General features: G+C 41.0%; 1 protein-coding gene across 7 annotated transcripts in view; it reads right to left on the reverse strand.

Annotated features, from left to right (window-relative positions):
- The window catches only part of LDLRAD4 (low density lipoprotein receptor class A domain containing 4), a 684,091-nt gene that overhangs the window by 423,020 nt on the left and 236,087 nt on the right, over nucleotides 1–24,984 (reverse strand). For 6 of the 7 annotated variants that reach the window (XM_053912663.1, XM_053912662.1, XM_045187834.2 and 3 more), the window contains one exon: nucleotides 9,465–9,927. In XM_053912663.1, coding sequence (XP_053768638.1) covers nucleotides 9,465–9,504 — 40 coding nt within the window. In that variant the 5' untranslated portion in view covers nucleotides 9,505–9,927. Of the gene's footprint in view, nucleotides 1–9,464; nucleotides 9,928–22,565; nucleotides 22,670–24,984 lie in introns of all 7 variants that reach the window. The other variant, XM_045187830.2, reaches the window with a different exon arrangement.

The following is a 24,984-nucleotide window of genomic DNA, read 5'->3' on the forward strand; positions in this document are numbered from 1 at the left end:
AAAACAAAGTCTAATGAGTTTTTTTGTTCCCCAAAAGTGAAAATTTATTCCTTCCCTTTTTCAGCCTTGTTTTTCCAATTACTGTTGGCATTCAATGTTATTTTATACTGGTCTCAGGAGTACAGCATAGTGGTTAGACATTTATATCCCTCTGATAATTCTAGTACTCACCTGGCACAATACATAGTTATTACAGTAGTACTGACTACATTCCCTATGCTGTACTTTACATCCCTGTGACTATTAATACCAATTTGCAACTTTTATTTCTTAATCCCTTCACCTTTTTTACCCAGCCCCTAGCCCCATCCCCTCTGGAAACCATCAGTTTTTTCTTCGAATCGATGAGACTGTTTCTGTTTTGTTTGTTGATTTATTTTGTTCCTTAGATTCCACATATCAGTGAAATCATATGGTATTTGATTTTCTCGGTCTAACTTATTTCAGTGAGAATTACACCTTCTAGGTCCATCCATGCCACAAATGAGATTTCATTATTTTTATTGCCAAGTAATATTTCATTGTATGTATGTAGACTGCAGGGAAACACTTCCTGGAAAGGGCCGGCTTGACCACATTTAAGGGATAGTCCAGTCGTTAGTGCTGACTCTGAAGACTGCAGGTCCTAATCCCAGCTACTCATCTTACTAGGTATGTGACCTCATGCCTCAGTTTCCTCATCTGTCGAAAGGGCTTCATAACAACACCTATTATAGAATTGCTTTGAGGCTTAAATAAGAATATGTATGTCAAGAAAGTTGCTTAGAATATTGGTTGGCACATAATAATACTCAATTATTATCATGTGCTCTCTTTCCATTCCCTGCACATTCATGGTATACTCAGTCAAGACTAGAAGACAGTAGAAGGTAATCAGTGAAGCTCAAGGCTGGATGTTTAATGAAATGAAAAGGAGCCAGAAGTTTCATTGGTAAAGGCAACTCACAGTAGGAGAGGTGAGCAGATTGTACAGGACTAGTGCACTTCACACACTTCTGCCTTGGAGATGGTACATCCTGTTACAAGCATCAGCCTAGGTACAGACTATCAGAGGATTATCTCCACAACATGATCTAGGACAGGAAGAGCAGGCAACACCTGGAGCTAGGTATACAGAGCAGCTAGAATTCAAAGCTCAAGCAAGGAAACTGAGTGTCAGAGTCCCAGTACAAAGATCACTCAGCAGATTCAGAAAGAGAAATGTCACCAGCTGCCAGATGTTGGTGTGAGGCAAAAGTGAGGACAGGAAGGAATTCAAATAATGTTAACACAAGGAGATGCATGAAACAAAAGTGGCAGAGGGTCCCAAACCAGCAACAAGGAAGGGTGCTGCTGTAGCAACACCAGGTTTTGAGTAAGAGCTGCCTTTTATCTGGGATGTTTCTGGAATGCTGGCTCCTGCCTCTAGCCAGGCTAGACACTCCTGAAGTGGTCACAGCAGCCTCTCACCACTTACACAGCACCTCTTTTTTCAGTCTCCTTTCTTCTTTCTAAATCACACACAATGGCTTGGGAAGCCATGCACCAGCCCAAGTCACAAGAAAACCTACAGTGATCAAAGAAACCATGAGGTTCGAACTCCACTTCCTGTGCTTTCCACAGAATGTAGCCTCCCAGGATTTCCTGTCTTAAACTCCAACTTGACCACTACCCCTATCTAAGGAGAACCAGATACTGGAGTATGCCAGTGGAAAAGTCACCCAGGATGTCAATCTATGCTGATACCTAGCACCAATATAGTACTAGGGCTCCCAAACAACTTGACAAATATCAAGAGTTGGGGGAAACTGCATTTATCACATGTCTGTGCATGAGCACACTGTATGAGGTTGGCAGCAACATTATGATCAGTGCTCTGTACAGGAAGTGAGTCCCAAGTAAAATCAGATGGTTGTCAAACTGCCTTCTAGGGAAGGGAGCTGCTTACCTGCAGGACCTCTGCTTTGCTGAGTGGGATCCAGGAGTGCACAGACTGTTTGGGACATCAACAGCCCACCTGAACTCAGCCTCTCCAATGAGCACTTAACCGATACTAAAGGAAACCAGTTCATCAGCATGTCCAACTGTGGGTGCACCCACCTTAGTCCAAACCTGCCCTTAAGTCAGACAAGACCCTCTTCCTCACACATACCTACTCACATGTCTTTCTGCTCCCTCTTCCCTCCATCAAGACCCTTGCTTAGATTGGAGCTTTTCTGATAAGCTCAATAGTATTGGTTCTTTTCTTCAAAAATATTTGCCCTTACTGTAGTAAAATATACGTAATATAAAATTTACCACTCTAACCATTTTTATCTGTACAATTCTGTGGCATTAAATACATGACTATGCAACCATCACCACTACAGTTTATTATGCTTTCACTTCTAAGCATTCTAAAAACAGGATGACAAAAACTGGTGAGGTTCTGCCAAAAGGTAGACATGTAAAAGTCTGCATTTTTGAAGTTAGAACACAGACACCACTATCTGTGATTTCAGTTTGGAGTTGCAATTTCCTGTCTCTCTCTCCGTATGTCCCTCTCGCCCAGCATTGGATTCTAAAGGAAAGAGCCTGTGTTTCTCTGCTCTCCCACATGCTTGGAGGAAGCTGAGGCAGCACAGTGGGAGCTACCAAGATCCAACTCCATCACAGACAGACATGTTTCTCAACTCTAGCACTGCAGACTGCAGTCAATATGGCATCGAGCAGGCCCTCTCTGGCTCTGCGTTATTCCTTTTCTGATAAACCTGGGATAGTATGCACACCTTCCAGGGCTGTCACAAGAGCTGAATGAGATTGCACTGAAATGTGAAAACACCTGGCATAGGAGACAATTAATCTTTATTCCTTTTGTCAGCTCTGTGAAATATCATATATGAAATCAATGATAGCATAATTCCAAAGGTGCAAGGAAAACACCCTTAATTTTCTGAAATTTAACTACTAAAGAAAAAATAAGTTTATATGATAAGACCAGCATCGTTTCGCATCTTAATTCTGATATGAAGGAGCCCTGAGCCTGGACACTGCCTACATGTTTGTAGAAACATGCGTTGTCATCCTGCTTCTAGGACCAAGAGGTATCTTCCTTATGTTGCTCTGGAAATGTTCTAAAATATCAAAGTCAACTAAGGGGAAAGAATGTCCATGTTACCATATTCATTGTTGTTGGTTAAATTTTTGTAAAGGAACCATAAATCATTCACCCATTTTAGGCCCACAGAAGCAAACAGCTGGGACCTTGATGATGACACAGTGTTACTGCCCCCTAGGCCTCTGGAGAAGAAACCGTCATCCAAGGGCTGTCTCTGCAAACAGGAAGAGGTAGAGTGACTGAAAGTGGAGGCAGAAACCATATCCATGGAATATAAATGAATGAGAGAGGATGCCATATAATGGAGATGTCCACGAGCAGATAGGCCAGGGGGCTGTGCAAAAGTCCTCAGCCGCTTTAGACCACGTCCTAGCTCCACAACAGCTTGTGATGTGCCTTCTCTGCACCAGTTAACAGTGTAGCTCATGACATCTAGATTGTGAGCACCAGGGAGAGGCATCTTTCTTAAACTCCAGGCTGAGGAGTCTAGACTTTTTTTAGGAAACAAAAAGCAGCCACAGTAAATTTTAGAGCAAGAAAAGGTATAATTAAAGCTGCATCTTTAAAGAATATTGGCAGAACTAGAGAGGGGAAGGAATGAAGGCAGGAAGACAGGCTGCCTCATAATATTATTTTCTGCTGCAGCACTTTACATACGTCTGGCAAGAGCTCTATGAACATGTGCTCAGTATAAGCAGACCCATGAGGGGACAGCTGCACCAGTGCAGGCAGGATAGGGACACATGAAGTGCAGACAGAAGAAGGGCAACATCACAGACTGGCAGCATGTGCAGGGGAGAGCTGTCCTTCAATGTTTTTGTTTCTAAAAAGCCTTCCAGGTCTTGACATTTGGGAAATGCTGCCAATCTTACCTGTCAAGGACCTTCATATTACAGTCTCATACTAAACTCTATAAAGTTCTAGAGTAAAGAAATCGATTTAAATTCCTTCTTCCAGAATTTGGCCATAAATCCACCCCACCCTTTTTACTGAAAAACAGCCTTCAGTATGTCCTAAAACAAGTATCCTCCCAGCAACTTTGGAAAGTGTGGCCTAAGGTCACCCATGGGTCAGCACAGGGGTGTGACCTTGAAGGGATGGGAAATAAGCTGAAGGGTCTGGGTGGTGGGAAGGAAGTGACCCAGGATCCTACCAGGCTTTTCAGAGCCCTAGGAACAGTGCAGCTCTAGTCACGTGTCCAGGTAAGGCTACATCCACCCAATACAGGGTCCCCGCACTCCTGCTAGTGTGAAAGAATTCCATGGGGGGAAAATAGGCGTCCAACAACTCAGTTTAAGTGTTTTTCCCTTTTTGCTCCTAAATGGCTAAGTAAAGCTGGTCACCATCATCTACAAAATAGCTCCCTTTCAGATACCTAACTCTCATCTTTCTCATTTATGAGTGAAATAACCTTAATTTATTTAACAATTAGATCTGATTATTCTTTTCACATGAAACATTTGCAAATTCTACAGGAATTTGGTTATTTACATAGTTATCCAAGGTTAATTTTTTTTTAACATTTAATGAAATAATTCAGAGAACTTAAGACAACTGGGTAAATCCTTTACAATATCTAAGGATGGCATTGGGGGTGGGGAGGAGGCAGAACCTAAAAACAGCATCTTCTTTAGGATATACATAGTGATAACCTAGGCAGGGTGCTTTCTGAGTCACTGACAAGTACAGTAAACCTCAGACGAAATCTCCATCACTATTAGGACATTTCAATGAAGGTCTTACTGACATATCCTGGAAGGATATCCATTTCTATCTGCCCAGAGGCACTGAGGGTTTGTTTTTACAAGAGTCTTATCTTGCTGGAGTCTATCTATCTACATCATTGCCACAGTGAACTACAGCCATGCAGAAAGACTGTCTGAAAGAACAAAAACAGTAAAGTTAGGATGCCTGAGTGTCCCTTTGCCCAAATGAAGTATTAGCAGTGTCATCATAACTGTGGCACTTCGGTCGCCTTTACAGCAGTGTGCTGCAAAAAGTTCCACAAACATGAATCAATCTTATGACACCCCGCAGGGAAGGCAGAGCAGCTCCATCTTACGGTTGAATGGCAGGGATAGGCCATAGCAACGGTGAACAGGCAATTAGAAGAAACTGAGATCAGCAAAGTCTCAGAAGCTAGGATCAACCAATCCCTTTGGAAATTCAACCATAAATCTTAATAAAGTTCACATCTTTGGGTTTAATATTTCTGTTTCTAGTATTTTATCCTAATATAAAGAAGGAAATAACCCAATATACAGAAGAATTTTTTGCACAAAGGTATTCATCAAAGCATTATTTATAAGGAGAAAAACTGCAATACCCAACAATAAGAGCTGCAATACCCAACACTTTTAAACCTTAAGAACACATACATTAAAGAATACTATGACATGTTTTAAAATCATATTTAAAAGAAAATGCTCATAATAAATGTTTAAAATGGAATGATCAGGTTATAAAATTGAATATATATTATCACACAGTTCTGTAAGAAAAAATTTGCACAGGAAAATTATTGAAAGGATACAAGTCAAAATGCTAATAGTGCAAAGCTTCATATGGCAGGACTATTTATGGGTAATTGTTGCATAAAGGAACCCTGCTCATTGTAAGAAAATTTGGAAAGCACATGAAAGGGAAAAATTAAGTTTTTTGTTACAAAACAGTATCTAAATGATTAAAGTCATTTCTAAATTACATGCACTAAGAAATTTAAATACAATGTATACATTCCTTTATGCAAGAATTAACCTAATAAAATCATAATTGGGAAGTTGAATTTGTGATATGTATCCATGTGGGTATATCTCACAGAGGAAGAAAGACTTAAGAGGGGATGTCTAACCACAGGTGTGGGCCAGCAGTGTCTTGGGGAGAAGGGCCTTCTAAGCTCCTACCACCTGGCAAGGTAATTTCACACACTCCAAACAAACAGTGGGCTTGCCAGGCAAACACAGCTTTACACAGGTCTCCCCACCTTCTCTCCTGGCCAGGCTGCAGTCCTAAGTCCTTACTAAATAGGAATCTTAACCAACCCCCCCATGAGAACTAAAACATAAAATATAAACTGACAAATTTGTTTAAGGGTAGGTATGGTTAACTGTATGGTAGCATTTTTGTCTTGCCCTAAAACAAGAATTAAAGCCAAGGAAAAATGCCTCAACCCCTTCATCATTTAAGCTATCTAAAGCAAGCATCCTTTCCATTAACCTAAAGAATGAGCAAAATCAGTCTATCTTCAATTTAAAAAAACTAAAATATTAGCATCATTAGTTGCCCTGGGACAAAAAAAGGCTATAGTCAAAAAACATACATATAGCCTCCATCTAAGACTACAGTTTTAACTAGCTGCTTGGGCAAGACAGAAGGTCAGCTCTTTCATCCTACATCATAAGTAACTTTTACCAACTATGTGGGTAAAGAAAGATGAGAAGAACAGGCAAAGAATAAAAATGATAAGCAGAGTCTACCAGGACCCACCTCCAGAGAAGGCTGGGTACTTCTAACTCCTTTATTTTACCACTGGTTATTTTCTAGAGACATTGGGATGCTAAAACCATTGTCCCACTATAGGTACTGTGCCCAGCTCTGATAACTAATAATCAACACTTGATAGTTTCCTTAAGAATGGGCAGATTAGTTAATCCAATCATCCCTCTTGCAGGAATGGGACAAGTCAGTTCTGTTTCTGAAGAACTGATTCTCTCAACTCATCCCTCACCTCTAAACACCACTCTCTGTAGTGCTGGCTCTCACTGCTTCCCAGACTTTTATGTGCACCAAGCACCTGGGATCTTGTTAGGATGCAGGTCCTGATTTAGCAGGGTTAGGTGATGCAGAGTCCAATTAAATCTCAATCTCTAGGGGTGAGACCCAGGCAGTGGTAAGGCTCCCCAGGTGACCCGCATGTGCAACCAAAGTCACACACAGTGCTACAAGATTTGGAAAGGCTCAATCTAATTCCTGGCTAGTCTGAATGTGCCCCTGAGCACCAGGAACACCAGCACACTAACAGTGGCATCAGAGTTGTGGTAAAGACTAACAGAGGTAACACGGCTAAAGCACACAGTAAATTCTCTAAAATATTACCCATGGTTATCATTTTACTACTAGTAAATGATCATAGCACCAGTATGATTATTATTCAGATAGGCTGATGCAACTGAGGAGGCTAAATTTGTAAGAAAACAGACTTCTTAGGAAAACTATGAGTTAAAAGAAGATAAGAAAATACGAGCTGAGGAGTAGCTTCAAGAGGGTGGCTGAACTAACTTTGTTGTGAGGATGCTTCTCCTATATGAGTGTGTAAGGGGTGACATGGGGTCCTGTACATGTGGGCTGTACATAGCCCACAACCCAGGCAGTAATAGCCATAATAACAGCTGCCATTCATTTGAGCCTTGATTAATGTGCCAGGCATTATCCTAACTACTAAGAATTCTCCAGGCAGAACCTAGGGATTTTCATTACTCAGAGCCTACTGCACCTTCTGACTCAGGCCTGTGATCCTGATGGGGTGGAGCATTACTTTCCCCCAAGGCAGAGAAGCTGCAGAGCATCTCAATGAGTGATGAAGAACGGACAAATGTCTAAGTATGAGCCACAACAGACCAGCACCAGGCTCACAAGGATGAAGAAACTGTACCTAGAAACCCACCTCTGGGCTAGTCTACACTTTGAACCATGTGCCACTCTTCCTCAGGTTTCTTTTGGATCCAGCCTCTCTTCCTTCTCTTCTCTTGCTTCCTATTCATCTCAGAACTGCTTCTATGAGCTTATCTGCATGCACTTCCTAGATGCTTCTTCTCCCAGCACTCTCCTGGAAAATGGGGAAGAAGAGCATGAAGGGCATTACATCTGGCCACTTCACAGAAGTGTTTTCTGTCATGGCCCTGCAGGTCACCCTCTGCCCAGAGGGGAGGTGCCATCCTATGAAAGAACAGTTCATATGACTGAAACAACTGAAGTATACTCATTAATGGAAGACAGAAGGGCATGGTTTTGAGCCAGTCAGGCTGGAAGTCTGAAGACAGTTCTACAGAGCTCAATTGTGTGTGTTCTTTTGCATGTACATTTAAATAGCTCTTTCACTTATTTTTCAGTGGGCTACCTTCCCAAGCCTCCAGGGCAGAGGCTCCCATGTTACAGCTGCAGATGTTGAGAGACCTAAGGAGTCTCCTCAAAGGTCTGAGCACAAGGAGCATCAAGGCCCGGACCAGGCAACCTGGCTCCATACAGTGACCCCACATCAGCCTGAAAAGGATCAAGATCTGTGTTCTGCATCTCATTTATGTTGTCTCATTTTTCCTCAGAGCAGCATCATGAGAGAGGCACACATGACCATCTGCACTTACAAATGAGCAAAGGGAAGGTAGAGAGGAGCCCAATGACTGTCCAGGTGCAGAGCTCTAGTCAGTGAAGAGGCAAGGTCCAGTCCAAGTCTGTGTGACTCCCAAACTTAAGCCACAACCTCTCTCTGGGCACTCCAACAACCTGACCTTCTCTCTCTACAAAATGTGAACAGATACAAATATTTAAGATTCACAGGACCGCTTCTTGTGATTATTCTCAAGAAGTCACTTCTTGCGATTATTCTGCTATCTTTCCTTCAAAAACAAAAACAACACTTTTATGTAAAATATTTTCTCTGAATTCCATGAGGTTCTTCAACATCACAGACCCACTTTATAAATGAGGAGCCAAAAGCCCAGAATAATTAAGTAGCTTCCTGGGATGTTAAGCAAATCAGACAAAGAACCAAAACCCAAATTCAAAAGCCCCTGTGTCTTGGGCCATGGCTCTGGGGCACCACCCAGACTAAGTGGTTCCCTGCAAAATGTTCAAACTGGCATCCAGGGGGTAAGTCACTGTTAAGTAGTGATGCCAGGCTTCTGTGTGAGTTCATTTATAGGAGAAGATCCTCACTGCAAGGTTAGTTCAGCAGAGTTGCCACCTCACCACCATTCGCACATGAATAAATCTGAGAAAACTAAAGATGGGGAGGGAGAAGTTACTCATCAGCAATAACTTCTTACTCAAGAGTCTTCCCAGTTCTGCAAAGAAAAACACATCCTCTATACACTGTTCTATGAGTGATAGATTCCTTTAAAAAATAACAACTTGCAAGACATTGTATGTGCTCTATTACTCAACAAAAGCAGAATCATAAAATGCCAAATGCTTTTTTCAAATTCTTAGAGAGACAGAAAATGTACTATTATTTTGTCAAAATCAGTCACCATGGCAGCCTGAGCCCTTGACTCTGTATGGCGTTTAGTTCATCAATGCAAATGTACATTTAATTTCTACAATTGTTTGGCATTTTATCACCTGTCAATTAAGAGTCAAAATAAAGCTTTCATTTAAGTGTAGAGAATCTCACCTGTGAAAGCATTTGTGGCCTGAAAACCAGCTTCCTGCATACTGCTCCCCAGACAAGCCTGTGCTCTGACTCAAGCTGTCCTGTCAAGAGGAAACCGCCTGGGTGAAGCTTCAGGTCACTTCCATCTTAGCTTGTCGGAGTCCATTGCTTTGTCCCATCCAGCTTTTGGTAGCATCTGATGCCCACCTGCCCTGCTCCCACAGAACAGGCGGTATCTGGGACAGCACCCAGTCCAGCAGTATGCACAATTAGGGCACACAGCCACGTCAGCCATCCAGCCAGAGGGTAGAGTCCATGGTGAGCGGGGAGTGATGGGAGCTGTGCTGCCAAGACCTGCTTTCCCACCTTAGAGCGAGGGCCTTCTCAGTGACTCGGCAGCCAACATCCTCCACAGCAATCAGCTGCTCCAATGGAACTTGGTATGGTCTGATCTGATGCTCTCTGTGCTTTACCTCTTCCCTTGCTGAAATTAAAAAGAAAGAGATCATTTACCTGATGACCTGTAGGAAGCTTAAATGTAGTAGATCCACAGCAGCCAAAAAGGAAAAAAATAAAAGTCACGCGAAGCTGTGCTGATGACCACACTATAGGCACTAGGAGAGCTCTGGGGAAGGGGCAGCTGCAGCCCCCTTTCCTGAAAGTCTGTGAAAAGTATGTGAGGAAGACAAGATAAGACAACACAGCACTCACTGCTCATAGCTCCTCTAAGAACAGCTACAAAAGTCATGCAACCTTTCAATTATCTTTCCCCTGGTTATGCTTAGTTTACATACACCATGAAAAAGCCCATTTCCCAAGTTAATTCCAGAAGTCTTAGAAATGAAGTCTGAGGTTCAGGTCCACTGACTCCAGCACTCTAGAAAAAACTAGGGTTGAGAGGTTTTAAAAAATGACTCTTAAGAGGGAAACAAAGCCTCATATTAATTTTTTAAAAGAATGTGAAGGAAAAGCATATTTAATCTACAAACTATTTCAAATATATTACATAATAATAACACTTTACAAAATACTTTCAGATATTTCAATATTGTTATATTACATGAGTAACATTAAGAATGTCAGAAGCTCAAAGGACCAGACTTTCAAAACAGAATCTCAAGTATAAATGTCCAGTATCAGAGGAAATGAATCTTTTTTCCATTATTACCACTTCATCTCAATCAATTTGTGACCAATTTTTATAAAATTTAGCCCTATTTCTTTTTTTTCACCATCAAACTAGAAAAAAAAGCAAAAGAATTTAAGGAAATAGCATATAAGAGAAAGAAATCCTCAATGATAACCCTCTAATTACAGTAAATATAAAATAAGGTAATAAAGTAAAACATCGCTAATACACACTAACATTACAAAGACTTTACATATTAATGAAGCACTTTTATTATTAAGAAGTTCAGATATAGTTTGCCTCCATGCACAACCAAAAGAAGGACAAGAACAAATCTAAAAACAAAAAATAACCAGAACTGCCAGAAAATCGAACTGTATGGAAGTCTGGCAACCAAGGAGTTACAGAAATATTCATTCAGACAGGCAGGAGGGGTGCAGACAGGCAGATGGGGCACAGAGGACACGTGTCCAGGCAGTGGCAGGAAGAACTAGTGGCCTAAGCAATGGCTGGTTGACCGGGTGGTCCCACGTTTGTGTGTAGATAAACTGGGAGGAACAACTAGGCAGTGAGATGTATCACACAATCCAGGATTCCAGCGTGGGGAAATAAAGTCTCAAAACCTCTGCTTGTAAAAACCCTGTGCAGGTTGCAACAGTGGGAAAACCTCCCAGCCTCACAGGAGAGTCTGTTGGAGAGACGCACAGGGCACTAAAAGGTACACAAGCCCACCCACCTGGGAATGAAAACCAGAAGGACCCAATTTGATTGTGGGTAGCAGGAGAAGTGACTGAAAGCCAGCTGAGAGCTGAGCAAACACCATTGTTCCCTCTGGGACCCATCCCCAACATACATGGTACAATGCAGCAAAGTGGGTTCCCCCGCCTAGCAAATACTTAAGGCTCCACCTCTTAATACATAACTGGCACCCAGAGAAAAAAATATATGGCCCAAATGAAAGAACAGATCAAAGCTACAAAAACAGAACTAAGAGATGAAGAAATCATCAACATATCAGATGCAGAGTTCCAAACACTAGTTATCAGGATGATCACAGAAATGGTTGAGTACTGTTGCAAAATAGAGGAAAAAGTGAAGGCTATGCAAATTGAAATAAAGGAAAATATACAGGAAACCAACAGTGAAGGGAAGGAAACCAGGACTCAAATCAGGGACTTGGAACAGAAAGAAGAAATAAACATTCACCCAGAACAGAATGAAGAAACAGGAATTCAAAATAATGAGGAGAGGCTTAAGAACCTCCAGGACAACTTTAAATGTTCTAACATCTGAATCATAGGGGTGCCAGAAGGAGAAGAACAAGAGCAAGATGTTGAAAATTTATATGAAAAAATAATGAAGGAGAACTTCCCCAATCTGGCAAAGGAAATAGACTTCCAGCAAGTCCAAGAAGCTCAGAGAGTCCCAAAGAAGTTGGACCCAAGGAAGCACACATTAAGGCACATCATAATTACATTAGCCAAGATGAAAGATAAGGAGAGAATCTAAAAGCAGCAAAAGGAAAGGAGACAGTTACCTACAAAGGATTGCCCATAAAACTGTCAGCTGATTTCTCCAATGAAACCTTGCAGGCAAGAAAGGGCTGGAAAGAAGTGTTCGAAATCATGAAAGGAAAGGACCTACACCCAAGATTGCTCTATCCAACAAAGCTTTCATTTAGAACGGAAGGGCAGAAAAAGTGCTTCCCAGATAAGGTCAAGTTAAAGGAGTTCATCATCACCAAGGCCTTATTATATAAAATGTTAAAGGGACTTATCTAAGAAAAATAAGATAAAAAATGTGAACAGTAAAATGACAGCGAACTCACAGTTATTAACAATCAAACCTAAAACAAAAACAAACTAAGCAAACAAGTAGAACAGGAACAGATTCACAGAAATGGAGATCACAAGGAGGGTTATCAGTAGGAAGGGGGAGGGGGAAGAATGAGGGAAAAGTAACAAGGAACAAGAAGAATAAATGGGCCCAGAAGATGGCAGAGAGATAGGTGGGAGCAGAGTCCACTTCCCCCTGCACCTAGCCCATCTACTGAGGAACAAAGTGAACAGCCAACAGCACCCCAGTGTTTATGAAGATAGGAGATGAAAAAGTATAGAGGACACTGAAGAAACAGATAGGAATGGGATTGCTTCAGGACAAAAAGGTCCCTGGGACCAGCACGGGAACCAGGGCTGCCGCAGCCCCAGGCCTATAGGGCCTGGGGCTGGACTTCTGGGAGAGAGCCAAGTTAAAGGCTCCCTCCCCTGCCAAACAAGGCTTGAGCAGCACCATGAGAGACCTGGTTGCTTGGACTTGCAGGGAAAGGAATAAGGACAAAGTGGTAAACACACGGAGACTGTGGGCTCCACCAGCTGGGGAGAGTTGAGAGTTGTGCTGTGTTGGGCCCTGACCCAGACAGTCCCTAGTCTAGCTGGAGAGGTGGGCTGTGTGAGCAGAAAGGCCCTTCCTTGTATGGAGCGGCAGGATTGAGCAGGAGGATTTTCTCAAAAAAAAAAAAGACCCCTGAGGGCATTTTGGGGAATTCTCCTGCTGCAGCAGCTCCAGTCTCCTCTCCAACCAGCCACCAGGCACTCCCACGGGGATGTGGGGGGCATCGACCCCAAATCTGAAGCACCAGGGAGAATATACACCTGGGGGGAGGGGGGCGCTGAGACCACAGGCACTGGGGAGAGTACAACCACGGAAGGCCCCGCGAGCACACCCGCAGCACAGAGGAAGGTGAGGTCCTGAAACTGTGGGTACAGGGGCTGCTAGAGAGCTAGGCCTGAGGCTGCCTGAGTGCTGGTCAGGAGGGACAAGAGCTGGGCTAAGCCCCTTGAATTGGCTGCAGCCGAAAAGAACAGAAAAATTGGCTAGGCCAGTTTGAAACCAGCAAGCTTGTTTTCTTTTTCTTTCTTTCTTTTCTTTTCTTTCTTTCCTTTCTTTCTTTCTTTCTTTCTTTTTTAAGGTAATTATTATTATTTTTTATTATTTTTTCCCTTTTAACACCTTCTTCCTCTCTTTCCTTCTTTCTTGTTCTACTTCTTCTTTCTCTCACTTTATATTTCTTCTTCCATCCATCTTTTCTTTTTTTTTCATCCCCGCAAGTGACACAATAAAACCTGGAGAAAAGACCAGGGTTGGACCCACAGAGGGGGCATCCCAACACCTGAGACAGTGAAACAAATTTCACTTTGCTACTCCAGAGAACTTGCAAGTTATTGTACATTTGTATTATTATTTTTTTCATTATTCTTACATCACTCATTTTATTAGTATTTTTCTACTTTTTTTCTGTTTAGTCTTCTTCATGTGACTGGTTAATTTGCATTGTTTGACTGGTTTCCTCTTGTTCTCTCTTTCATAATGTATTGTTAATTAACTGACTTTCACTTCACTTGTGTTCCATTAGCATACTACTCTAGGACCTATACTCCCTATTCTAGTTCTGCAGATCACATAGATTCTGTCATATGGTTGTTGCTCCATTACTATTGTAAATAATAGCTGTTTCATACATCTGTAAATACTACACAGAACTTCTCCCATATCTCAGCCAACTTCACTGTTTCCTGAACTTTATTACTGGTGTGGTTAACTCTATTCTCTATCACATTACACCTATTTTCTACCATTTACTCTCACTTTACCTTATACTCTGACCTCCCACAAACTCACAGCTCTAGACCCAACTCACAATCCTTCCCCCCTGCAACAAGGGTCTTATCTTCTTTCCACACTTTCTAAAAAGTGGCTAGGTGGGTGAATATCACAGTTAACACTATACATATCCATGGGATCTATCTCTTCTCTAACGGCTGGTACTTTAAATATCATATAATACACTCCTGCTGTCTTAAACCATTTCGCTTTCCCCCTACAACCTATCACAAAAAACAGTAAGTAGAAGATGTGAACACCAGGATAGCTTCTGGAAAAGGAAACTCACCAACAAAGGAACCACCAACAGCTAAGAACAGAAGAAAGTGAAGGAGGGAGTGGAAGCCACACTAACTCAACCCAGGACCCATCTAGAAATACAACAGAATACTGGAGAAATTACTGAGACCACCACCTGAACAATAGCAAGAGAAAAGCCTCAAAACCTTGTACACACAGGAGAACCAGCACCAACAAAACTGGCCCACACCTGCACAACAGCAAACAAGAGGAAGGGGACAGACTGACCCTCAGATAACGAGCTGGTGGGAAGGACCCACCAAAGAAAGACCCCAAAACAACCAAAAACCAAAGACATACTCAGAGCCAACATAAACCACAGCCCAAATACAGTAAGCTCGTGAGATCAAGGAGACTGTACCACTGAATCTCATAGGTATTCTACCACAGAAGTTTACACAATAAATCCAGGGGGCCAGAACAGAACAACTTAAGAAGCACAGGCTAATAGCAAGAGTCTCACAAATAATGGGAAGACAAAGAAACAATCCCCAAATGAAAGGAAAAGAGGAAGTCTCAGAAACAAGGGTAAATGAAAAAGAGGCAAGTCAACCATCAGATACTGAGTTAAAAAAATTGGTTATAAGGAAGCATAATGACCTCACAGAGAATTACCAAAAACTCCAGGGAAACTACAATGAACTCACTGCAAACTATATGAACATGAAAAAAGAAATAGAAACTATCAACAAGGGCCAGGAGGAAAAGAAGAATACAACTTCTGAACTGAAAAACACAGTAGAAGAAATCAAAAGCAGGCTTGATGAAGCAGAGGATCAGATCAGAGAAATGGAGAACGAGGTATAAAAAAAAAATGCAGAATGAGCAAGAAAAGGAAAAGAGGCTCAGAAAGAATGAAGAGGGATTAAGGGAAATGCAGGACAACATGAAATGTAATAATATCCCTATAATAGGGATACCAGAAGGAGAAGAGGAAGACCAAGAGATAGAAAACCTGTTTGAAAAACTAATCATGGAAAATTTCCCTAATTTGATGAGAGAAAAAGTCACACAAATCCAAGAAACATAGAGTCCCCAGCAAGAGGAACCCAAAGAGGCCCACTGCAAGACACATCATAATTAAAATGGCAAAATTCCAAGACAAAGAGAGAATCTTAAAGGCAGCAAGGGAGAAACAGTAAGTAACATACAAGGGAGCCCCAATAATGTTAGCAGCTAACTTCTCAATGGAAATGCTCCGAGCCAGAAGAGAACGGCAAAAAATATTTCAAGTAATGAGAACGTGAGGCCTGCAACCAAGACTACTTTACCCAGCAAGGCTCTCAATCAAGATAGAAGGCCAAATAAGGATTTGCCAGAGAAAAGAAGTCTAAAAGACTACACCTCCACCAAACCAGCTCTACAAGAGATGCTAAATGAAGTGCTTTAAGGAAAGGAAGGAAAGGAGAGATACAGAGAGAGAGAGAGAGGAACACAGGAACAAAAAACAGCAATGTATAAGTACCTATCAAGAATAATCTTAAATGTAAATGGACTAAATGCTCCAATCAAAAGACATAGAATAGCTGAATGGATAAGAAAACATGACCCACACATATGCTGCCTACAACGGACACACCTAAGGACAAAAGACCTACAAAGACTGAAAGTGAAGGGCTGGAAACAAATTTTCCAAGCAAAAAAAAAAAAACCAGGGGTAGCAATACTCATATCAGACAAAATAGACTTCAAAAAAAGGGCCATAAAGAGAGACCCAGAAGGTCACTTCATAATACTCAAAGGAAGAATCCACCAAGAAGACATAAACATTGTAAATATATATGCACCCAACATAGGAGCACCCAAATACATTAAGAAAATCTTGGAGGACATCAAGAAAGATATTGACAGCAACACAATCATAGTAGGGGATTTTAACACCCCACTGTCAAAGATGGAGAGATCCTCCAAACCATATATGAACAAAGATATTGTGGTATTGAACAATGCCTTAGATGACACGGACTTAACTGATATATATACACAAACTTTCATCTCAAAGAAGCAAAATACACATTCTTTTCAAGTGTCCATGGAACATTTTCAAAGATAAACCACATGATAGGACACAAAGCAAGCCTCAACAAATTCAAGAAAATTGAAATCATATCAAGCATTTTCTCTGACCACAAGGGATTGAAACCAGAAACAAATCTCAAGGAAAATACCCCCAAACACTCAAAACCGTGCACATTGAATAGCATGCTATTAAACAATAAATGGGTGAAGAATGAGATTACGGAAAAAATCAGAAAGTTTCCGGAAACAAACGAAAATGAACTCACAACAATCCTAAACCTATGGAACACAGTAAAAGCAGGCCTGAAAGAGTTCATAGTGATACAGGCCTACCTAAAAAAAATAGAGGCATTTCAAATAAACAAGTTAACCCTATACCTACAACAATTCAAAGAACAACAACAAAGACAACCCAGAGCAAGCACAAGGAAGGAAATAACCAAGATCAGAGCAGAATTAAATGGCATAGAGACTAAAAGCACAATTTTAAAGATCAAGGAATCCAGGAGCTCGTTCTTTGAAGGATAAACAAAATCGATAAGCCTTAAAGTAGGCTCATCAAGAAAACAAAAAGAGAGAGGACGCAAGTAAACACAATCCGAAATGAAAGAGGAGAGACTACAAGTGATACCACAGAAATATAGAGGATTTTAAGAAATTACTATGAAGAACTATATGCCAAGGAATGTGAAAACCTAGATGAAATGGACAAATTCCCAGAAAAATATAACCTCCCAAAACTCAATGAAGATGAAGCAGAAAGCCTGAAAGACCAATAACACCTGATGTAATTGAAACAGTAATCCAAAAGCTTCCAACAAACAAAAGCCCTGGACCAGACGATTTCACAGGAGAATTCTACAGAGCATTTAAGGGAGAGCTAACCCCCACCCTCCACAGATTATTTCAAAAGTTTCAAGAAGATGAAAGACTCCCAAACTCTTTTTATGATGCCAGCATCATCCTAATCCAAAAACCAGATAAAGACATAACAAAGAAAGAAAACTACAGGCCAATATCGCTGATGAACATACATTCTAAAATCCTCAACAAAATATTGGCAAACTGCATCCAGCAATACATTAAAAAGATCATCCACCATGACCAAGTGGGATTCATCCCAGGAATGCAAGGATGGTACAATATTCTAAAATCAATAAACATAATATATCACATAAACAAAAGCAAAGACAAAAACCACATGATCATATCAATAGATGCAGAAAAAGCATTTGATAAGGTATAGCACCCATTTATGATAAAAACATTCAACAAATTGGGAATAGAGGGAGCATTCCTCAACATAATAAAGGCCATAGATTAGAGACCTAGAGCCAACATCATACTCAATGGACAAAAACTTATTGCTTTCCCACTAAGATCAGGAACAAGATAAGGATGCCCTCTCTAACCACTCCTATTCAACACAGTATTGGAAGTCCTAGCCACAGCAATCAGACAAGAAAAAGCAATAAAAGGCATCCAAATTGGAAAGGAGGAAATGAAACTGTCACTGTTTGCAGATGACATGATAGTGTACATGGAAAATCTTATAGTCTCCACCAAAAAACAACTCGACCTAATAAATGAATTTGGCAAAACAGCTGGATACAAAGTCAATACTCAGAAGTCAAAGGCATTCCTGTATACCAACAACGAAACTGCAGAAACAGAAATCAGGGAGAAAATTCCCATTTCATATAGCAACAAGGAAAATAAAGTAGGAATAAACCTACCAAGGAGGTAAAAGACCTCTACTCAGAAAACTACACAACACTGAAAAAAGAAATTAAGGAAGACACAAATGGAAGCATGCACCATGCTCATGGATTGGAAGAATTATCATCATCAAATGGCCATACTACCCAAAGTGATTTATAGATTCAATGCAATCCTCAATAAAGTACCCATGATATATTTCACAGATATAGAACCAACATTTCAGAAATTCATATGGAACTATAAACGACCCCGAATAGCTGCAGCAATTTTGAGAAAGAAGAACAAAGCAGGAGGGATCACAATACCTGATATCAACTCTATTCTGAGGCCACTGTAATCAAAACAGCCTGGTACTGGCATAAAAGCAGACATATAGATCAAGGGAACAGAACAGAGAGTTCAGAAATACACCCAGGTCTCTATAGCCAATTAATATTTGACAAAGGAGGCAGGAGCATAAAATGGAGCAAAAATAGCCTCTTCAACAAATGGTGTTGGGATATATGGACATCTATGTGCAAAAAAATGAAACTCGATCACCAACTTACGCCATACACAAAAATAAATTCAAGGTGGATAAAAGACTTAAATATAAGTCATAACACCATAAAGGTCCTAGAGGAAAACATTGGCAGGAAAATCTCAGATATTCCATGCAGTAACATCCTCACAGACACGTCCCCTAAAGCAAGGGACATAAAGGAAAGAATAAACAAATGGGACCTCATCAAAATAAAAAGCTTCTGGATGGCTAAAGAAAACAGCACCAAATTACAAAGAGAACCAACAGTATGGGAAAACATATTTGCCAATGATATATCAGATAAGGGTCAGATCTCCAAAAAATAAAGAACTCACACAACTCTACTCCTGGAATACAAACAACCCAATTGAAAAATGGGCAAGGGAGTTGAACAGACACTTCTCCATGGAAGACATACAGAGGGCCCAGAGACACATGAAAAGATGCTCAGCATCATTAGCCATCAGAGAGATGCAAATTAAAACCACAATGAGGTACCATCTCACACCAGTCAGAGTGGCCAACATAAACAAATCCACAAACAAATGTTGGGGAGGATGTGGAGAAAAGGGAACCCTAGTACATTGTTGGTGGGAATGCAGACTGGTGAGGCCACTGTGGAAAACAGCATGGAATTCCCTCAGAAAACTAAAAATGGAACTGCCTTTTGACCCTGCAATTCCACTGCTGGGATTTTACCCTAAGAGCCCTGAAACGCCAACCCAAAAGAACCTAATGTTCAAAGCAGCACAATTTACAATAGTGTCCATCAACAAATGAGTGGATCAAAAAACTGTGGTACATTTACACAATGGAATTCTATGCAGCAGAGAGAAAGAAGGTGCTTATACCCTTTGAGACAGCATTGGTGGAACAGGAGAACATTATGCTAAGTGATATAAGCCAGACAGTGAGGGACAAATACCATATCATCTCACCTTTAACTGAACATATACAACAGAAGGAAAAAAGGAAACAAAATATAACCAGAGACATTGAAGTTAAGAACAATCTAACAGCAGCCAGAGGGGAGCGGGGAAGGGATAGTAGGGGGAAGGGTTTTCAGGAACTACTGTAAAGGACACATGGACAAAACCAAGGGCGAGTGTGGAAGCAGGGGAGGGAGGTGGGTTTGGCTGCGGTGGGGTAGAGGGGTGGGGAGAAAATGCAGACAAGTGTATTGAACAACAATAAAATAATTTAAAATATATATGTATATATATATATATAATAAGTATAAATGGTAGGTACAAAATATACAGGGGAGGTTAAGAATAGTATGGGAAATGGAGAAGCCAAATAACTTATATGTATACCCTGTTGACATAAACTAAGGGGATGGGGGAATGCTGGTGGCAGGGGTAGTGCAGGGCAAAGGGGAATAAAAGGGAGAAAAAACTGGGACAACTGGAACAGCATAATCAATAAAATATATTTTAAAAATAATAATTATTATTATATTAAGAAGTTCGATTGTATTACCTTCCTGTACCTGCAGTAACAATCTTAGTTAATAAGTTGTAGCCCAGCAGGAGTCCTTAAGTTTAATGAATAGGTAAAACTTTTATTTTAATTAAAAATTATTTATGTAAATGGTGGTTTTGAACTGCCTTGAAAATGTGGGACAATTTTTTTTCTCTGAATTTAAACATTCCATATAAAATGACCAACACACAGAGTATCAGTATCCCAAAGTCGTGCGTCAACTTCTAAAGTAAACTAATGACATGCATGATAGTCATCAATTTTAGGAAATGGAATTGCAAAATAAAAACAATAGCCCACCTGGCCTAAAACTTTTATTTTCTTTGCCATTTTCTACAATTCCTTCAATGCACAGAAATGCTAGACTTTATCTGTTCTCTTTCTTTGAACTCAGAGAACAACTGAACGTGGCAAGGTTTTTGTTGTTTCGTTGTGGGGTTTTTGTTTATATTATTTTGTTTCAATGCAAAAGGTATGCTACCTAATGTTTTAGGAAATCAAGCTATCCATATAATATTGCAAATGACTGCAGGAAAGACTGAGGCAGATGTGGATAGAAATAGAAGAAACGACAAACTTTTTTTCTTTTACTGTCATTATCACACTCACCAATTCTTAACTTTACTTGTTCTGAAATAGGGGTGTGGCAATAGGTATAAAAAAATTCATTTTGAGGTCTCAGACATGGTCTTGGCCAGGAGTTTTGGAGCATGATGTGTGCTGTTCCCAACAAAGGATGGAGGGACATAATTGTGTTATCTCATTAATGGATAACTTGTATATTCCTACATATACTCTGAGTTTCCTTATATGCAATTTTCAAGTTAAAATGAAACTATAAGGACTATCAATATTTTCTTCCTAACCACTAACAACACAGTGTATAGAAAGTGTATCTGTAACAAAGAGGTAGAAAGGCTCTAGAACCTGGAGTCTTTGTTCTATTCAGTGAGGGACCCAACCATCCAGAAACCCAGCCATGCTCAGTAAAAAAGTGTCACATGACCCAGCAGTCTGGGGATCAGAGGTCTACTTTCACAGCTTAGTAACCCATCAAAAATCAGCAAAAAAGCAGAGCAGCTGACAAATAGTGTCTCATCTGCTTGTCCTTCCACATGAGAATCTTCCATTCTCATGCGGCAGCTGCTCATGAACTGCTGCTCACTTTCTAGTCTCAGCTCAAACAACCGTCCTCAGAGAGATGCTTCCAACATCCTCCCCCTGGCTAAATTTGGTGCCAGATAACCGGGCTTCCTGGAACTTGCCATAGTTGTGCCTGCATGTAGGGGTCATGACTGCTTAGCGCCCATCTCTCCCACTAGACTTTAAGCACCATGAGGACAAGGACAATGACTGGCTGACTCTGCATAGACTCTCAGCACCTAAGATGCTGTCTGATGCCTCATAAGCACTCAGTAAATAGCTGTTTACTGAAAGAATGGATGAGTGGATGAAGGCTGTAGGTGTCCACAGGGGTATATACAGAAGGGCTCAGCAAACACCACCACAACCAGTAGCCGTGAACTGATAAAGCAATGTTTCCTAGGCTGAGAGGCTGTTCCACAGCTCTGACTCTGAGTCTCTGAACTAGCAAGGGCTTTTCCTACCACCCATCTAGGTCAAGATGAGACCGTAATCATGAACAGTGATTCCTACTGTACTTACACTTCACAGAATGTCCCATCCAGTAAAGTCCCACAGAGGTCATTGTTTTAAATCCTTTCAAACCACAGAGAGAAAATTCTGACCCTACAGAGCTTAAATCACTTAGCCACAAGAAGCAGTGTGCAGGAGAGTCAGGACTAACCCCTGAGTGCCTTGCCCCTGCAACCACTGTTATTTCCATACTAGTTCTGAATCTCAGGTAGTTCCCTGAGCCAAAATGCCTTGAAGCCTAGTAGTACCCAAATCAAGAAAATCAAGGGTGAAAAGAAAAAGAAAGTGTAAAGAAAGAGGTAACTTACCCAAGACACAAGGTCACAAGCTAATCCTCAGACACACATTGAAAAGCCCCCCTCTAGAGCAAGCACAGTACCATCATTCTCATCAAACACACACACATACAGTGTTTGTACTGGGAAGATGGGCAGGACTAACCAGGAAATAATTAATTCAATATTGTACTTGAAAAATGTCATTAAATCCCTTCCATAACAAAGCAATAGTTACTAAAGAAATAGAGCACATGAAACAGAAAAACACCCCCATAAGGAAGGGACATTTTTAAAAAACATGAACAACCACTAACCCTAACCAAATAAGATGTGGAATCTGTTGGCCTTACCACTTCTCCATAAAAACTTTTATGAAGTGCAGTCCTCCTAGAAATCATTGGAGAATGAAAACTTCACTGCATTCAACAGGTCAGAGGTTTCATAAAATTACAACCTGTAAAAACAGACATCTGAAGTTCAGGAAACATTAGGGTGACACAGTGGGCACAGAGGCCAAAACCCAATGGAGAAGTAAAACAATCTTTTTTGAAAATTTAGTTACATTCAAAAAATGTGTAGTGCATAAAGAATAAACAGTGCAGTTTCATTTTTTATTTCCACTCAGTGTGGACAGACTGATTCACTGGCTGAGTGTTAGTTACCCAGGTGACAGCTAGACTGAGCAGCTTGAAGGGCTCCAGGCCGTAGACTGGGAGCTGAGACCATGTGCCTGTGTCTGACTAAGCCATCACTGCTCTACCCACCAGGGAAGACCCAGGGAGAAAGGAACACTAGAAAGACAAGGAGATAGTTTTAACCTTGACAAATTGGGGCACTGTTGTAAAATTCAAAACATAAAAATTAGGACTTCCAGCCAAGATGGAGGTATAGGTAGATACATTGTGCCTCCTCACACAACCAAAAGAAGGACAACAACAAATTTAAAAACAAAAACAAGCAGAACTGACAGAAAATCGAACTGTATGGAAGTCTGACAACCAAGGAGTTAAAGAAGAAACATTCATCCAGACTGGTAGGAGGGGCGGAGACAAGCAGCTGGGTGGAGAGGACTCATGGCAAAGCAGTGGCTGGCAGACCCAGGGAGGCATAGGATTGTGGACTGGGAGGCCCCACATTTGCATGCAGATAAACCGGGAGGACGAACTGAGGAGCATGACAGATGCAACAACCCAGAGTTCCAGTGCCGGGAAATAAAGCCTCAAACCTCTGATTGAAAACACCTGTGGGGGTTGAATAAGCAGCGGGAGAAACTCCCAGCCTCACGGGGGAGTTTGTTGGAAAGACTCACAGGGTCCTAGAATGTACACAAGCCCACCCGCTTAGGAATAAGCACCAGAAGGGCCCAATTTGATTGTGGGTAGTAGGGGAAGTGACTGAAAACCGGCAGAGAGCTGAGCAAACACTACTGTTCCCGTTCAGACCCCTCCCCCACATACAGCATCACAGCTCAGCAACATGGGTTGCCCCACCCTGGTGAAAACCTAAGGCTCCACCCCTTACTACCTAACAGGCAAAAAAATAAAAAATAAAAAAAAGGCCCAAATGAAAGAACAGATCAAAGCTCCAGAAAAAATACAACTAAGCGATTAAGTGATGAAGAGATAGCCAACCTATCAGATGCACAGTTCAAAACACTGGTAATCAGGATGCTCAGAGAATTGGTTTAATATGGTCACAAATTAGATGAAAAAATGAGAGCTATGCTAAGTGAAATAAAGGCAAATGTACAGGAAACCAACAGTGAAGGGAAGGAAACCGGGACTCAAATCAATGGCTTAGAACAGAAGAAAGAAAGAAACATTCATCCATAACAGAATGAAGAAACAAGAATTCAAAATAATGAGGAGAGGCTTAGGAACCTCCAGGACAACTTTAAATGTTCTAACATCTGAATCATAGGGGTGCCAGAAGGAGAAGAACAAGAGCAAGATGTTGAAAATTTATATGAAAAAATAATGAAGGAGAACTTCCCCAATCTGGCAAAGGAAATAGACTTCCAGCAAGTCCAGGAAGCTCAGAGAGTCCCAAAGAAGTTGGACCCAAGGAAGCACACATTAAGGCACATCATAATTACATTAGCCAAGATGAAAGATAAGGAGAGAATCTTAAAAGCAGCAAGAGGAAAGGAGACAGTTACCTACAAAGGATTGCCCATAAAACTGTCAGCTGATTTCTCCAATGAAACCTTGCAGGCAAGAAAGGGCTGGAAAGAAGTGTTCGAAATCATGAAAGGAAAGGACCTACACCCAAGATTGCTCTATCCAACAAAGCTTTCATTTAGAACGGAAGGGCAGAAAAAGTGCTTCCCAGATAAGGTCAAGTTAAAGGAGAACATCATCACCAAGGCCTTATTATATAAAATGTTAAAGGGACTTATCTAAGAAAAATAAGATAAAAAATGTGAACAGTAAAATGACAGCGAACTCACAGTTATTAACAATCAAACCTAAAACAAAAACAAACTAAGCAAACAAGTAGAACAGGAACAGATTCACAAAAATGGAGATCACATGGAGGGTTATCAGAGGGGGAATGGGAGGGGAAGAGAGGGGGAAAAGGTACAGAGAATAAGCAGCATAAATGGCAGGTAGAAGATAGACAGGGGGAGGTTAAGAATAGTATAGGAAATGTAGAAGCCAAAGAATCTATATGTATGACTCATGGACATGAACTAAAGGGGGAAAATGTGGGAGGGAGGGGATGTGTAGGGCAGAAGGGAATGATGGGGGGAAATGGGACAACTGTAAT

This window comes from Desmodus rotundus, chromosome 10 (assembly GCF_022682495.2).
Source record: "Desmodus rotundus isolate HL8 chromosome 10, HLdesRot8A.1, whole genome shotgun sequence".
Taxonomy (NCBI): Eukaryota; Metazoa; Chordata; class Mammalia; order Chiroptera; family Phyllostomidae; genus Desmodus; species Desmodus rotundus.